The 16,392-nt window shown below is 59.1% G+C and overlaps 1 protein-coding gene across 1 annotated transcript in view; it reads left to right on the forward strand.

Annotated features, from left to right (window-relative positions):
- The window catches only part of LMF1 (lipase maturation factor 1), an 82,892-nt gene that overhangs the window by 12,557 nt on the left and 53,943 nt on the right, over nucleotides 1-16,392 (forward strand). Inside the window, exons 2-3 of the mRNA XM_038540861.1 lie at nucleotides 1,457-1,766; nucleotides 8,398-8,408. Coding sequence (XP_038396789.1) covers nucleotides 1,457-1,766; nucleotides 8,398-8,408 — 321 coding nt within the window. The remainder of the gene's footprint in view (nucleotides 1-1,456; nucleotides 1,767-8,397; nucleotides 8,409-16,392) is intronic.

A 16,392-nucleotide genomic window follows, 5' to 3' on the forward strand; every position in this document is an offset into this window, starting at 1 on the left:
TCTTTTAAGATTTTACTTATTTATTCACAAGAGACACACACACAGAGAGGCAGAGACACAGGCAGAGGGAGAAGCAGGCTCCATGCAGGGAGCCCGACGTGGGACTCGATCCCAGGACCCCAGGATCACGCCCTGGGCTGAAGGCAGGTGCTAAACTACTGAGCCACCCAGGCATCCTCCTGAACATTTTATTTATTTATTTTTTATTTATTTATTTAAAATTTTATTTATTTATTCATAGAGACACAGAGAGAGAGAGAGAGGCAGAGACACAGGCAGAGGGAGAACCAGGCTCCATGCAGAGAGCCTGACGTGGGACTCGATCCAGGGTCTCCAGGATCACGCCCTGGGCTGCAGGCGGCGTTAAACCGCTGCGCCACCAGGGCTGCCCCCTCCTGAACATTCTAAATTAACCTGAGCCTCCCTCCATGTGATAGTTACACTGGTTCTGTGTGGTACATGGTCCTTCTAGGAGTGTGTTCCAGTGTCTCTCTCCTGCGTCTGTGCTGTTTTCTCGTATGCTTTCCTTCAAAGGCTTTATTCATTTTTTTCCTTTTTTTTTTTCTTTCCTTCATAGGCTTTAGTTCATTGTTGCTGGCTTTGCCTTAGATGAGGGGTCGCACACATTTCTATAGCCTAAACCAGTGTGTGTGGAACTGGAACCCAACCACCGCCATGCTCCATTCTCTACCTCCATCCCATCCCTGCCTCGGGATGCGGTTTTACTCACCCTGCAGGTTTTACTCACCCTGCAGGCGTCATCAGCAGCACCTGGCCATGTGTGTGTGTGTGTGTGTGTGTAACCGCCCTGAGACGGCCTGTTACCTGGCTCTTTCCCCCTTGGTGGGCGTTGAGTTTCCCTGCTCTTCACGTTCACAGCTAGAAATGCTATGCTCTCTCTCCTCCCGTCACATCCCTTTGCAAACACATCCGTGCACTCAAGTCTAGAGAATGCAAATGTACTCTTGTAGGAGTGGGACTTGAAGGAAACCAGTGATCTGAGTGCAGGTGATCGTGACTTCCCCGTGAGCTGTGGCATGAGCTCTGGGCCCTGTAGCCCGTCTGGAAGGGGCACCACTGACCAGGCCTACAGGCAGTGGAGACGTGTGTGATGACGACAAATGCTAAGTGTGGTCTGGGGTCATTAACTGGCCGTTCACTGGTAACTAGATACATGTGTTCCGTCAGCGTCCATCTGGTGTGCACATCCATGACATGTGTCGGTAGACACAACCCATGTAGGTCTGTATATATGTACACATAAAGCCTCGCTTCTCCAGATTGGGTCTTCCAGTATTTCTGCCAAGATTTTGAGAATTAGACCTCTTGTGTCCCGCCTTGACTCCAAACTGTTGCTCCGACTCCACCTTGTCTACTCGCCCAATGAGGCCCCTTCCTGCGAGTGTCCACGGATGGCTGGGCTCCTGCTCATGGTCCTTTGGTCTTTTTCTTCCAGTTGTGGCCTTCCTGGTGGCTTTCCATCAGAACAAGCAGCTGATTGGAGACTGGGGCCTGCTGCCCTGCCGAGCGTACCTGAAGAGCGTACAGCAGTATTTCCGGGGCCGCGTGGGCTGGGACGCCGTGAGCTATGCGCCGACTGTCCTCTGGCTGCTGGACTGGTCACACATGGACTCCAACCTGGACGCCCTGGCGCTTCTCGGGTTGGGCGTCTCATCTTTTGTCCTGGTCACCGGCTGTGCCAATATGGTGCTCATGGCCACTCTGTGGGTTCTCTACATGTCCCTGGTCAACGTGGGACAGATCTGGTAAGTAGGAAGAGCCGGGGTCCTGTAGAGCAGGCATGCAGTACCTCAGCGTCCTGGGCATGTCACAGGCCGCAGAACAAGCCATAGCCTCAGGGCAGCGGGGGACACGAGCAAGCTTTCTTCTTACATTAGTTCAGAAGAGTATTGCCATCTTAACTCGGTGGTAGTACAGTCTGCTGGTTGCCAGTCGACCAAAATCCAAGGGACTTTCTTTATTGAGAATAATCACGACTCTGTAGGGCATGGCATGACTACCCCCAGAGACCCGGTAGTCAGCATCCTGGGGCTGGGGAAGCTCTGAGGTGGATGCAGGGTTGCGCGTGGGCTTCTGGGAGGGCTCTGGTCGGAAGGGGGGGCTTGATTTGGGAGGCTTGTTTTTTCTGTTCTCCCCCCTGTGGCTCCTTCCTTGTTCAGGAGGAACCAGTACCAGCTCATGCCAGGAGTCACAGGCCAGGCTGGCCCTGCTGGGGTTGGGGGCAGTGAGCTCCCATGCCAAGCAGTCGGAGGTGGCAGTGGAGGCCCCACTGGTGTGGAGGCTGGAGAAGTCCTGCGGGAAGTGAGAAGGGGTGTGCAGGGCGGCACACCGTCCTGGGAGGCCCAGGAAAAGTCAAGTGGCCACGGGATGCTGTGCTGTGTTTGAGCAGGTCACAGGGATGCCTGTCTGCTTTCCAATTGTGGGCTCCAGAGGGAGAGAAGAATCACCCACCAGAGGAAGCACTGGGGACTTTGAAGAAAAGGCAGTTTTGAGAGAAGCTCTGGGGAGGGGTTGGTGTCTGTGCAGATGCATAGGGAGTAGACGTGTGCGTCTGCATCTGTGCAGATGTGGAGGAGGGTAAACATTTTCGGGGTGACTTGGAGTGTTCTGACCAAGCGGCCGTCGGTCCTCTGGGCGAAAAATGTAGGTCCGGGGTCCCACCAGTCTGTCCATCGCAGGCCCAGGGTGGAGAGGCTCGGTGGTCCTCCCAGAGCATGGGCTGCAGCCCAGACAGTCCCCGCCTGGGCACGTGGGATGGTCCCTCAGTGTGGCCGTGGGCTGGGGGCTGTCCGGCGGGCCGCGTCAGCTACCCCGACTGCAGTTGCACCAGGCGTGCACCACTTGGAGAGGAATCGGGCTGGACCCTTGCCTGGCCCTCTTCCTGGCTGTGTGAAGTGCCAGTTAGCGCCGCCCTGGGGAGGACAGGTGGGCATGTGGGTCGCCCTGAAAACCCCTCTGCGGCGCCCACTCCCGGGCCCTCCTGTCACGGTGTTACTGTTGACCGTGGAGGTGGGTACGGGGCCACAGCACATTGGGTGGGGTCCGGGTGACTGTCCCACATGCCTCCTGCTCATCAAGCAGCTACAGAGCAGCGGTGAGCGTGATGCGTCCTTCACTGCCACCTGTTCCTTCCCTGTGGAGTTCCCGGAGCTCACGCCAGAGGTGCAGTCCTCTCTGCCTCCATTCCCTGGGTCAGGAGCTGGTGTTTACCCACACGCAGGGACTCTGGCTGGCTTTTCTGTGACCTCTTAAGAAGCTACCGGTTTTTGAGATGTGTGATTTTATTTTTTAATTGTATTTATTTATTCATGAGACGCACAGAGAGAGGCAGAGACGCAGGCAGAGGGAGAAGCAGGCTCCCTGTGGGGAGCCTGATGTGGGACTCGATCCTAGGACCCCAGGATCACACCTGGGCTGAAGGCAGACGCTCAACTGCTGAGCCACCCAGGCGTCCCGAGACGTGTGATTTTAATCTACGCCGGAGGAGAGAGAGTTCTCGGCACCTTTTTCCCTTCCTAGTGGTTGCAGGCCCACAGCAGCGAGCGCACCGACTCCAGAGACGGGAGGCTTGGGTCAGGCCTACTGTGCATAGCACCGGAGAAATCGTTCTCACTTTAAGTTTACCGTAAAAAGTATTTCCTAGTATTGTGAAGAGTACGGTCGGGAAAGATTAACCCCAGGTTTAAATTTTTGAAAACCAGTTTGGGTCCACGTGACCAAAAATAGTCCTATACTGTTTTCCCTGAAAAAGATACTCTGCTCCCCTTTCTTGGATATGTAAAAAAGAAAAACGTGATTCAAAAGTAACTTAAGTTCACTGAAGCAAAATAAAATAAAACTGTAAATAAAATAAAATAAAATCTTCTCAGAGATGCGGCAGGAGATGTTTTAGGTGAGAGCTCTGTCAGTGGAGACCCGTGGTCTCTGCCATGCTGGTGAGCCAGAGCTGCACACTGCTTGCTTGGCACAGATGGGAGGCCGTGGGGGGCTCCCGGGCACCTGCACCCAGGTGAGGTGGCCCTGCACCCTCTGCCTCCACAGTGTTTCCAGCCCCGTCCTTGACTCAGTTTCCCTGATGGACGAGAGTTTCGGGTCAGAGGCACATGAAAAACTTACCAAGTGAGGACCCCTCATGTAGACTGTTTTTTTCCTGGCACCCCAAAATGACAGTGACACAGACTATTCCTTGCATGTCCCATTTATTTAACATTGAGAGAAAACAATATTTATTTGGGGCGAGATGCTCAGATAACAGACACTGTCGACAGGATATCTGGCAGGTGTTGCCCAGCTGCTGTTCCGTGGCAGGGCCAGGAAGCCCGTGGGGGGCCAGGGGGAGCTTCTCCAAGGGCAGCGCTGCCCTGCTTTGGGGCCCCTGGGTGTCGGCCCTGCGTCTGGCCACTTTGCCGCAGGGGCACGGTGGCTGTGGCTGTCTCTCTCCCTTCCCTGCGCTGGGCGTCCTGCCTCGGTCCTGACACTGCACGGCAGGTGGGGGCTCACGAATCCACTCCATCTTACCCTCGGGAAAGTGGCCTCCTTCCAGGCAGCGGGGGCTCCACAGGGTGATCCTGTGCCCTCGGATTCGGCCAGTGGAGCACTGATTTCATGGAGTCTTTGTCGTGGCTGCAGGCGGCACAGCAGGAGGGAGCCTGGGGACCCTGCGGGGCGGGCTGGGGGTTAGCCAATCAGCAGCACCCCGGCGGGTCCTGGCCTAGAGCTGCAAGGCCCGAGCGCTGGGGCCTGTGGTGGGGGTGGGAGGGCCGTGGGCTGGACGCTCAGCCACTCTGAGGCCACCCCCTCGGCCCCACCAACACCTGGGCCCGTGGCTCTGGCCGCACCCTATGTAGAGTCCCAGTCATCAGGTGAGAAGCGGGGAGACCTGGGACCGACTCCCCACTTGTCCATGTTTCATCAGATGCCACATCCTCCTGATTTTACCCATAGAGTCTTTCCAGAACCTTCCTTTGCTGTCAGCACCCGGTGTGGCCCCATGTTCACCACAGCGTTCAGCCCTGCTTCCCACGCGGTGTGTTTTGTCAGGGGCACGTGCCAGCTTCACTTGAGGTCTATAACGTTCCAGTTACGGACAATTAAGACACACTATTTTCATATGTCGGGCAAGTGCAAGGTAATGAATCGTGATTTTTCCATGGACCGCACCAGCTGCCCTCCCCACCACCTCGTGTCGAAGACCAGGGCAGGCACAGTGTTGGTTTCTTAGGCCCTGGGAACCCCACGCCCCAGGAGAGCAGGTCCGCGTGCTAGGAAGTAGCTAGGGGCAGGGGCGTGAATCCCTGGGACTTCCTTGGGGGCTTTGCTGGTGGGCAGGAGGGTGAGGTGCGGGCAGGGTCATTTCCTTTGTGGCTCAGTCTTTTCTCTGCATTGGCTAAGCAGACGGAGGATGCGGCCGATGCCAGGAGGGCGTTTCTCACGCACAAAAGTGAGTGGACAGGAAATACGAAGGAAGCCCAGCAGCAGGTGCTCCAGGTCCCTGCAGGCCTTCTCCCTGGATCCCACTGCAAGCCCGCAGTTAGGGCAGGGACTCGGGGTCTCTAGGGACACAGGTGCAGGGGTGCTGGGTGGCTTCGGGGGCCCCACTTCGCAGTTGCCTCCTTTCCATCACAGCTATGGAGTGTGGCTGGAACAGGTTTTCATTTCCTGGTGCTTGGGGCAGGAGCCTGTGCTGTTAGGGGCAGAGAGATGACCACGCTGGTTCCCCTCCCGTAACAAGGGAAGGCTTGTGGGAAGGGGCACAGCATCATCTGCCGGGTGGAGATGAGGACGTGGCGCCCGACTGGGTCGACAAGAAGGGGCCTCAGGCTGGGTGGCCGGGGCGCACGGCAGCCCCCCTCCCGCGCTGACGTGTCCTCGTCCTCAGTGCATACTGCTCCTGCAGTTCTGGTGAGAACTTGAGTTTGTCTGCCCTTTTTTTTTTTTTTTTTAAAGATTTTGTTTATTTGAGAGAGAGAGTGTGTGAGCCTGAGCATCATGGAGGGGCAGAGGGAGAAGCAGGCCCCCTGTGGGGATCCCGATGCAGGACTCAATCCCAGGACCTGAGGATCACGCTCTGAGCTGACGGCAGATGCTCGACCGCTGAGCCCCCCAGGTGCCCCGACTTTGTCTGCCTCGAATGTCACCCAGAGCCGCAGAGGTTTCACCCGGTGGCAGGAAGCTGTGCTGTGCAGGCCGGCAAGTCCCTGCAGCGGCCCGGCCTGCACAGGCACCACATGGATCTGCTTGCTGGGGAGGACCCGGGCGCTGGAGGCCATTCTCCTGACAGGCACAGGTTTTGCTGCTGCCTAGCTGGTTCACCTTTTCCTTTTAATTTAAAAAACACCATTTTAAATAAATAAATAAATATTAAAATAAATAAAAAACACCATTTTTGGAATAGTTCTAGGTTTACAGAATCACTGCAGCGACAGTACAGAGGATTCCCATGTGCCCGCACCCAGCTTTGTGCTAGGCAGTCTCTTCCTTGTCAGAGTTGCTGAGCTAGTGCTGACCTCTGCTGTCTCAGGATCCCCTCCGGGAGCCACAGGTCATTGGGGCGTCATGTCCCCTTCAGTCTCTCTGGGTGGGGAGAGCGTCTCTGACCCTCTGGCATTGAGGACTGCGCAGGGCTGCAGCGGGACGTCCCTCTGCTGAGACTCGGCTCATGCTTTTCTCACCACCGGACTGGGCTGTGGGTTCGGGGACAAGGCCACAGAGGTCACACGCCCTTCTCGTCACGGCACGTCAGGGTCGTGTCGTTGCCGTGATGCGTCTGTGCAGCTGCTACTCCCCCAAGCTGAGGTCCCGGCTGCCAGGCCCTCCAGTGTCCCTGTCCCGTCTGCGTGCATGAGGACGCGCAGCCCGTGTGCCAGGCGGGGCTCTTGTGTAGGGGACCCGGGCCTCCGGGCATTCACCTGTCAGTCATGACCACGTCAGCGGGCACTTTGCTCAGGGGCTTCAGTGCCCTGGGGAGTGGCGACGTTGGAAGGGAGCGCCAGAGTTCCGGAGCCGGGCCGTGGGAGGTTCAGGTGATCATAGAGCAGAGCCTCGCTGCCCGAGCAGCTGCCTGGCCCAGACGAGGGAGAGTGTCGCTCCAGCTGCCCCACTTAGCATCAGTTTTCCAAAATGTTGGCTTTCTGATCCTTTTATCTGTGCTTTACTTTGGCAGCGCTCCTAGAGGGCTCCTTTGTTGCTAGCAAGCGCGGCTGCATGGCCGCGTTTTCTCTTCCCCACCTTCCTGGCCCCCAAAAGAAGAAAGGATTATCTGCAGAAACTTGGACCGAGGTCGGGGAGGCTCAGGGGGTCCCTTCCTGCGGAGGAAGCCGCCTTCGCTGCGTCCCTCTGAGAGAGAGGACAGAGCCTGCACTTCAAAGAGCGCCAAGAGCAGATGCCAGCGGGCTGCGGGGGCGCGGGGGGCACGGGGGGCACAGGGCCGGGTCCGTGCCGCGGGGCACACCGCATGGCTGCTCCCTCCTGACGGTGACGGGGACGACCTCGTTCTGTCTCTACAAGGTCCCACAGCCCCGCCACCCACCGCTCTGCCTCCACGGGGCCCAGAGCCCAGACGTTGTGGCCACTGAGTCACTGAAGATGGAGCTGACGCGCAGCCACGACTCCTGCTTCGCTTCCATGAGGTTCAGGGAGCAGGTGCGGCCCTTTCTGTTCTGTGGGAGCAGTGGCCTTGCGCACCAGCACCTGCGTGCTGCTGAGGACCCCGTGCTCACGTCGTGCTCCCCCCGTGAGGACAGCCCTTCCGCAGCCCCTGGCATGGACACCAGATGCCTTTCATTTAGGGTCCCCATTGTGGGAATCTGTGCCCGGCGTACTGGACACCCTTGAAACTCATATTCTAGAGCATGACATTTTCATGGTGTTTACAGAATTTATTTACTGCCAGATATCCATGGTTACATTTGTTTTTTCCTAAAAGATTTCTTGATTGGCCTGTTGTGGGCATGGCCTTAGAGCCCTGTGTGGGACGCAGCCTGGCGGCAAAGGCTCCTGGGCCCTGGGCGGTGGGTGGGCCCCACGCAGAGTTCCTGACCGCAGGTCTCCCCACCCCCACCTTCTCCCGCCACATGTAACGTCCTGGGTTCACTGAGGGGGGCTTTACATAGTTGGTAGCATGATGCTTTAATCTTGTTTTTTTGACAAAGTAAGGGAAAAAAAATTTTTTTAAGGTTTTGAGAGAAAGGGCGAGTGTGTGTGAGCAAGCAGGGGGAGGGGCAGAGGCAGGTGGAGCAGCAGGCTCCCCGCTGAGCCAGGAGCCCAATGTGGGGCCCGATCCCAGGACCCCGGGATGATGACCTGAGCTTAAGGCAGACGCTTAAGGCGCCCCTGCACGGCAAAACCTTAATTCATTTTTCTCCTTTTGTTTTTTAGGTATTCATTTGGTAAGTGAAAATCAGAACCTACTCCGAGGAGTTTAGCGTTATACGTGGGTATGTATTTGTGCGGTTTCTCTGCTTATCTCCCTGCCTGAGTGGCCGTCAGCTTGGCAGGTGTCGCCGTGTTGCCCGATGTCTGTTGTTTACCCTGGGACCCTGGCCCACGCCTGCTTCCTTGCCCGGAGCGACGGGCCGGTGCAGACAGGACTGGTGATGTGCAGGTGCTGTGTCGGCCGTCTCCACACGCTGGGACGGATAGTCCCACGGCAGTGACCGCAGTGTTGTTGCGGACCAACCCCGTTCCTTGCAGGCCAGCCCTTCCCCACTCTAGGCCGTGCCGAGATCACAGGGGACCCGTGCCCGAGGACGCCCCAGGGCAGGGGAGGGGTCCCCCTAGAGCTAACACTGGCGGGATGCCCCAGAGATAGGTTTCTGCTTGGTTTGGTCAGGGGAGGACTTGAAGTTCCCCCAGCCCATGCTCTTGGGGAACGGTGCGCCCGGAGAGAGCATGGGGAGTAGCGTCTGTCCAGGGACGAGTGGGCAGGAGGCACCAGGCTGCTCGCGAGGCTGAGCAGATGACAGGGGCTAGCCGCCGTATGTGCTGTTACCACAGAGACGTCTGCTCGCTCCTCGCGAGCGACCCACGTGCCCACTTCAACATCCTTGATGCCCAGGTACAGTCCCCAACCACAGGAGGAGGATGGACCCGGATGGCAGGCCCGTCCCAGAGGAAAATGATGGTTGACAGAGGCCAGCCTCAGGGTTAGCGCAGCTGTCGTGAGGCACCAAGGCCCCCGATGAATGACAACAAGAGTTCTCGGGACAAAATGACTTGATGAGAAAAGAACCAAGTGGAGAATACAATATTTGAAATGACTCTTGGACAGGCTGGCTGGCAGGGTGGGAGTGACAGCAGCCGGTGGAGGGGGTCTTCGAGGCCACACAGACCTCCGGTGCCCTGTGGAGAGCTCAGGGGTTGGTGGCATGTGTGTGGAGCCGGGGGTGGAGGGCACAGGTGGCTGAAGTTTCCAGATTTGGCACAAGACACGGACATCAGACCCAAGGAGGCCGGGGAACCCCATGTAGCATGGCCGGGAAGACGCTGCGCCCCTCAGGTCCTCCACGTGCTGCTGGGGGCCCAGTGGTAGGGAGCAGCCGGACGTTCTAGGTGCTTGGGCCAGCGGGAGCGCGGCTATGTGCCGAGATGGGAGCTGGGGACTGGGACCCGTGTTGGGACAGAGGCTTCAGACCCAGGGCCGTGAGAGAGCCTGGTGTCCACTGCAGGGCTCTAGGCTGCTGTGGGAGACGGGAGGGACGGAGGGAAGGCCCTAGAGAGCAGGCGTCTGCAGGCCACCGTGGAAGCCTGCCCTCCTCCTCTCACTCCTCTACAGCACAGCGGACTATTTAAAGCAAAATAAGTCACTTGCCATCTGAGATTCACGGATGCATGTGCCAGAGCTCGGTGGGTGGACCCACGTGGTCCTGGGTTCCATGCATTATGTGATGCTGCACAACTTTTTAAAATATATTTTTTATTTGTATGAGAGTGAGTGAGCGAGCACATGTGTGCAAGAGAGGGAGAGAGAATCCTGAGGCCGACTCCATCTGAGCACAGAGCCTGACATGGGGCTCGACCCCAGGACCCTGACACAAAAACCTGAGCCTAAATCAAGAGTTGGATGCTCAACCGACTGTGCCACCTAGATGCTCCTCTGCTTTATTTTTTATTTTTTCATTTGAGAGATTGAGAGAGAGAAAGTACATGTGTGCACAAGGCGGGGAGGAGCAGAGGGAGAGAGAAACTTAGCAGACTCCGCGCTGAGCAGAGCCGGACGGGGACTCAAGGTCATGGCCCTGAGGTCATGGCCCGAGCTAAAACCGGGAGTCTGACGCTTCACTGCCGCGTGGTCCCCCTTACTCCCCGCAAAGCTGCACAGCGTGAAGGAGAGCTAAGGGAGGGTGTGCCCCGCAATCCTTGAGCAGCCACTAGAAGGCCGCAGAGGTGCCGCCAAGCATGGCAAAGTGCCGTCCTGAAAACATGCATCTGCAGGGCAGAGTGGGGCTCGGAGCCAAGCTGAGGGGTCACGGGAAGCCGTGAACTGAAATACCAGGTGAGTGGGGATGGCAGCCTAAGGGACCGAACACCGATTTGGGGACAGACGGGTGGGACCCCAGGAGAGAACGCTGGATCAGCCGTCCTTGCGTGGACGCACGGCCCAGGGCTGGAAGGGGGATGGAGACGTCCCTGCGGCAGCCACAGTCAGGGCCAGCAGCTGTGTTTACACCAGCAACAGATGCGTGTCCTCGCATCTGGAGGCCTGCATTGGGAGGATGCTCAGACCCGGGACACGTGGCAGAGGGGACGCAGGAGGGCACAGCAGCAGGACAGAGAAGGGACCGCCCACTGTTGAGGGCACGTGGGACACCCGGCAGCGCCCCAGCTACGCCCCAGCCACCAGCCAGCGTGGCACGTCGTCGTGTGAGGCCTCCACTCCCCGAGAGCCGTGTCTCCTGGCCAACGGAGCAAGTGCAGGGTAACGTGAGGACGGCTGGCGAGCAGGGTATGGCTCGGGAGGGGCCGTGACTGTCCAGGGTGGGCACGGGGGCAAGGAAAGCCCCCCACCGCCCGGGTCAGCAGCTCTGTAGCTCAGGGCTCCTGTCCGCCGGCCTCCCTGGGCCAAGCGAGGCCTGGGGCAGGGCAGGAGGCCGTGGAGGTCTCCCCGGTGGCCCCTGTGGGGGCGGGATGCCCACAGACCCCGTCCCCTGGGCCCAGAGCTGCTCAGGAAGGGATGTCAACTTTGCGGGTCCCGAGGCCCTGGGAACAGGTTGTGGCTGAGGCCGTGTCCTGGACGCGGTCCCAGTCGTGCTTCCACACAGCTTGGGGTGTCGCTGAGTGGGGCGGGGGCTCGACGGGAGGGCTAGGAACCCCTCTCCCCCGGCTGCAGGTGAAGCTGGGCCCTGTGCGGCCCCGGAGGCCTGCGAGCAGGCAGGGTGTGCGGGGAGGGCGGCTGCAGTCAGAAGGCACCGCAGGCACCGAGGGCAGCCTGCTCTGGCCGCGCAGCCCCAGTGCCAGCCTCCCCCAAAACGCTCAGTTCTGTGTCGTCACGTTCCCTTTAGGGGCTGCTGTTTCCCTACATGTTTGATGTAAACACTTCTGGATAAGCACAGGTGTGCCCGCCGACGGTGGGTTTTTAAGCGGAGCCACGGTCAGCAGGGGTGCCCCCCGTGTTGGAGCGGTAGTGATGGCCCTAAGGGCTGGGCCCGCGGGCACAGGTGGGCCATGCTGGGCTGCGGCGGTCCCCGTGTGCCACGGGCTGGGGGATGGAGCGCAGAGCGCCTGAGGCTGGAAGAGACGGACGGGCGGCAGGAGAACGTGTGAAGGAATAAAAGCCGCGAACTTTACAAGTTGAATGAACGGCACGTGCTGCAGATGGAGGAGTTCAGAGGCCGCCCCACGCCCTCCCGCACACACGTCCACCGGGTGAAAACCGGTGGGAAGAGAAAGTTCCCCACAGGTGCAGGCGCCAGTGGGAAGGACACCGGTGGGCTCGGCCCTCGGCGTCAGAGCGGAGGGAGGGCTGCTGGGTCGGCGCGCAGAGAAGGGACGTGCGGGAGGCTCTCCCCTCGGGGGCCAGAGGGCCCGAGCCAGCGGCAGGGAAAGGGACGGCGGCGAAGGATCTGAGGAGGGAGCTGACACGGCAGGAGGGAGCGTGCCGACGAATGCGGAGCTACCCCCGTGTTGTGGGCCTGTGCCCCCCACCAGTCCCTAGCACTGGCCCCGGGGGGCCCCTCAGTCAGTGGTGTCCTCGCGTGGCCTTTCTGCTCAGGATCGCACTGTTGTTTGGAGCAAGAAGCAAGCAATGGAATTCCCTCCGAACTTGTGTCGTCCCCTCGCCAGCGTGCAGCGTGGGCGGCCGGCCGCCAGCGGGACAAGGAGAGGCCCGGCCGACTGTGTGGGAGCGCACCCCCCCCCACTGGGTCCCAGGTACCTCAGGCTCCTCCTCCGAGAAACCGGCCTTGTTGCTCCCTTTCTTGTGAAAATCTATTAGGTGGATTGGAAATTGTAACAGTATCGGGTTTTTCCAACTGTTACGACCAAGGAACCTGCAGAAGCGACCAAGGAACCTGCAGAAGCTCCGGCATGTGGGAGAGCCCGGCAGGGAAGTGGTGCACGAGGCTGGAACCAGAGCCCCGGCCCCCGGGGTCCCCGCAGTCAGCACGTAAGCCTTGGGGGCGGCCGTGAGGCCAGGGTGGCATCCACGGCGGGTGACTTGCCATCAGGAGACCCCGGCTTTGCTCCAAGGTCACACGTACCTGCCTACCATCTGTGAGCCCATGGGTGGCACCTGGCGCTCACGAGCCTCAGCCGGGAGCCAGGGACTCCATGGAAGTGCGGCCACTGCCAGGCCCTTCCCATGCAGCGCGGCCAGCCCGGGTCCAGGGGCCACTGCGAGTACAGGCCCTCCCTGCCTTTGGCCACCACGCAGCTCCAGATGCTCCCTCGCTGATGTCACAGGATGTGAGCCAGCTGCCAGGGCCACCAGGAAGGGCTGAGACCTTGGGGCGCTTTCCCCTCGGCCTCTCCCGGGGCCGCCCACGGGAGCCCAGTTCTGGCCCCAAGCGAGCCGTCCGGGCCCGATCGCGCACGCTCCTCTGTGTGCGTTTTCCTTATGTTTATTGCGTCTCTCTTTTGCCCAGGGACTTGGATGAGGATGAGGCCGCTCCGTGGACTCCCTCCGAGCGTGGCCGCGGGGCGGCTCCCCGAGAGGGCGAACCCCAGCTGGCGGTGCCATTCCCTCTGCGCTGCACGCGGCAGCCTTGGCAGGAGTGGGTGAATTAGGGTCAGGTGACACCCCGCGGCTCCTTAGCCACACCTGCGCCCTGGCAGGCATTCGCAGCCACGTTGGGCCCGCATGTCACAGCCTGCTTCCACTACTGTGGAGCTTCTGTGAGTTCCCCGGCTAGGACTCCAGTGGGTACGTCTGTTTTCTTCTGGGGACTCAAGCAGGTGGCGCCTCGGACCCTGGAAGGACTTGTGGGTCAAGTAAATTCCCTGCATTTTGGGGAGGGGCTTGCGAGGCGCCTTCCCTTCAGAATGACCACATGTGTCTCAGGGTATCTAAGTTTCTGGAATGTTTTCCACTGTCATACGGGGCCCCCCTACAGTGTGGGTGGCCCTGCCACTGTCCAACGGCTCTGGCCCCAGGGCGCCCGTTTGCAGCCAGCGGGGAGGGTGGCGGCTCTGGGAGTGGGGCCGTTTGCTCCAGGACGCGGACACACTGCATGTTTGCAGTTGCTTTGCTGCCTGCATCTCCGCTGAAGCCTCCACCCTGGCCGTGCTTGGAAGGCCATTGGTTCGGTGACTTCTACTTCAAAGATGGGCTTAAACGTGACTAATTCAAGTCTCCGCCAAGTACAGTTCCTGCTCCCTGCAGACTGTGCGCTCTTTGGTCCTCATGAGCTCGGGGCGGGGGCGGGGGCACGGGCACTCAGACTTCACTCTCCCCTGAAAGCAGCGTAGGAACCAGTAGGCCCAGACCAGCTGGTGCTTCTGGTCTTTTTTGCCCAGAAGGGGCTGCTCTTAGCCCACGGCGTCCCGGCATTGCTGGAGCCCTGACGGGCCTCGTGTTGGGTGAAGGAGGACCCAGGAAGGTCCCCATGTTCCAGACCTTTCTTGGAGCTGAGTCCTGCACATGAACCCCAGATGTCTCTGCTGAGACAGGACCCCCGGGCCTAGGGTGGCCCAGAGCTCCAGGTGGGGCTGGCTGGTGGCCACAGTGGGCATGGGGCCTGCGACCAGGAGCTGAGCCCTCGCGGGGTCCTTGTCCCCAGACAGACACATGCGAGGAAGATGGGTGTTTTGCTGAGGCCTCTTCTGTCGTTCGAGGCTCCTGAGGCTTCTGGAGGATTTCTGGTCCTGAAAAGGATCATGTAACTTCAACTGTGACTTTAGCACGAGGGACCTCATTGTGTGCAGGTGGTGGCCTCAGGTGGTCTCCCAGGTGGGTCCCGGGCCTCCACCTCCCCCGCGCTGATCCCCCATCGGGAGCTTCGGAAACTTGGCCGTTCAGAGGAGCGCAGCAGGCTACATGAGCGTGTGCTTGGTTTACACACAGGAGTTTTCTTTCTTTTTTTTTTTTTTTTTTTTTTTTTTTTTTAAATTTTTATTTATTTACTTATGATAGTCACAGAGAGAGAGAGAGAGGCAGAGACACAGGCAGAGGGAGAAGCAGGCTCCATGCATCGGGAGCCTGATATGGGATTCGATCCCGTGTCTCCAGGATCACGCCCTGGGCCAAAGGCAGGCGCCAAACCGCTGCGCCACCCAGGGATCCCGAGTTTTCTTTCCATAGGTTCTCGTCTCTCTTCCTGCTGCTGCGTGGGATGGGTTTGGTTTGGTTTTGGTGCCATCGTGGTTTAGCAGGTCCTTTGTCGAGGGGTCAAGGCCCAGCAGGCCAGCTGAGGGCAGGGAGCTGCAGGTAAAGGACTGATCTAAGGCTCGCTCCCCACGTGTACCCTCAGACGAGCGTCGGGGCTGGAGGTAGCTCCGGGGCCAGGTCTGCTTTGTCTTGAACACAGCTCATGGGTCGATGTCCCACACGGTGCTTGGATGTGGCAGGCAGCTCAGCACCCGTCCTCCCTGGTTGGACAAGGAGCCTGGGTGCCCCTGCCTGCCCCCTGGGGTGTGACAGTGTGAGGGAAGGACTCCGGGGGGCTGCACGCCTGGGGACGTTCCATTGTAGGAAAGGAGCACTCCGTTTTCTCTGCGGGCCCGTCGGCTGAGAGCTGGATGCTTTAGGAACCATTGGTTTCAGTAAGCAGCTCAGCGGACTACGGAGTTATCCTGACGTGCTCACCACTGAGTGTCAACTGTCCTCGGGCCGGCAGGTGTCAGGCCTAGCTGCAAATTGCTGAATCAGGGAGCAGGACCCTGGAGGAGACTGGGGCGACCTCGGTCTCAGGGAGGATCCAAAGGGGGGAATGCAGCAGGTCTGTGTGTGAGCTGTGGGGATGGGTGGCAGGTGCTGGTCCCGCGCAATGGTGTCTGGGGGCAGTGGAGGTGCAGGTGGGCCTCATCTGAGCAAGTGTGTCTGTGCTGGGAGAAGTGGCCCTTTGGCCTTTCGGCACCCTTCTCCTTTCCGGCGGGATGCTTTTCCTGGTTCCTTATTAAGTTGATTTCCAGGCAGGTCCAGTGCTGGCATCCATGCTAATGTGGCCTGGACTCTTGAACCCCCGTGTCCGTCCCAGCAGCACCTCCTGCCAGCCGTTGTGAATTAAGTGCTGCCCGTGACCCCTTACCCCTGCTGCTCTTAAATTCATGCTTTAAAAACAGCTTAATGAGGGGTTTACTGGTCCAATTGGAAGTTTTTATTAAAACCTATTAGTGCTGGAGCGGAGCCTGCCTACAGGAAGCGATTAGGCAGCCACAGAGTTCCAGGCAGACTCGGCTACAGCAGGCCCCCCCAAACCGTTTCCAGACCCTTGTGGCCGCAGCGCTGCGCTTTGCCTGGTTCTCATATCCTCTACTTTAATTTATGGTTCGTCTCATTCCCTTCCATCCCCCATGTCCAAGAAGGCAGTTTCTTTTAATCAAATTATTCCCATAATCAGAGGCAGCCTCGCCTGCCCTGTCCTGTGAGCTTGCCCGGCTCCTCACCCTTTCAAGGGAGTCTTTCCTGCTGTTGTTTCCTGGGTGCTCGGGCTTTCTGCAGCCACTCTCCTAGCGTGGGCCCCTGCAGGTGTCAGCCGGCACCCTTCCTCCCTGCTGCCTGGGAATGACCGTGGCCACTTGGCACTGTTAGGTGTGGTCCCTTGTCTGCTCGTGTCCTTAGGAAGGACGGAGACGCCTGCATCCAGTGATTTCCAGAGCTGCCATGTGACGTGTGTGGGCTGTGAACCATCTCCACTAGCAGAGATGCTCATTTCCAAAGTGAAAAAAACCATCTTGAAAGGCTTCTGTCCCAGGTTCACTGGGAGGAGCCATTGTTGG

Source organism: Canis lupus, chromosome 6, assembly GCF_011100685.1.
Source record: "Canis lupus familiaris isolate Mischka breed German Shepherd chromosome 6, alternate assembly UU_Cfam_GSD_1.0, whole genome shotgun sequence".
Classification (NCBI taxonomy): domain Eukaryota; kingdom Metazoa; phylum Chordata; class Mammalia; order Carnivora; family Canidae; genus Canis; species Canis lupus.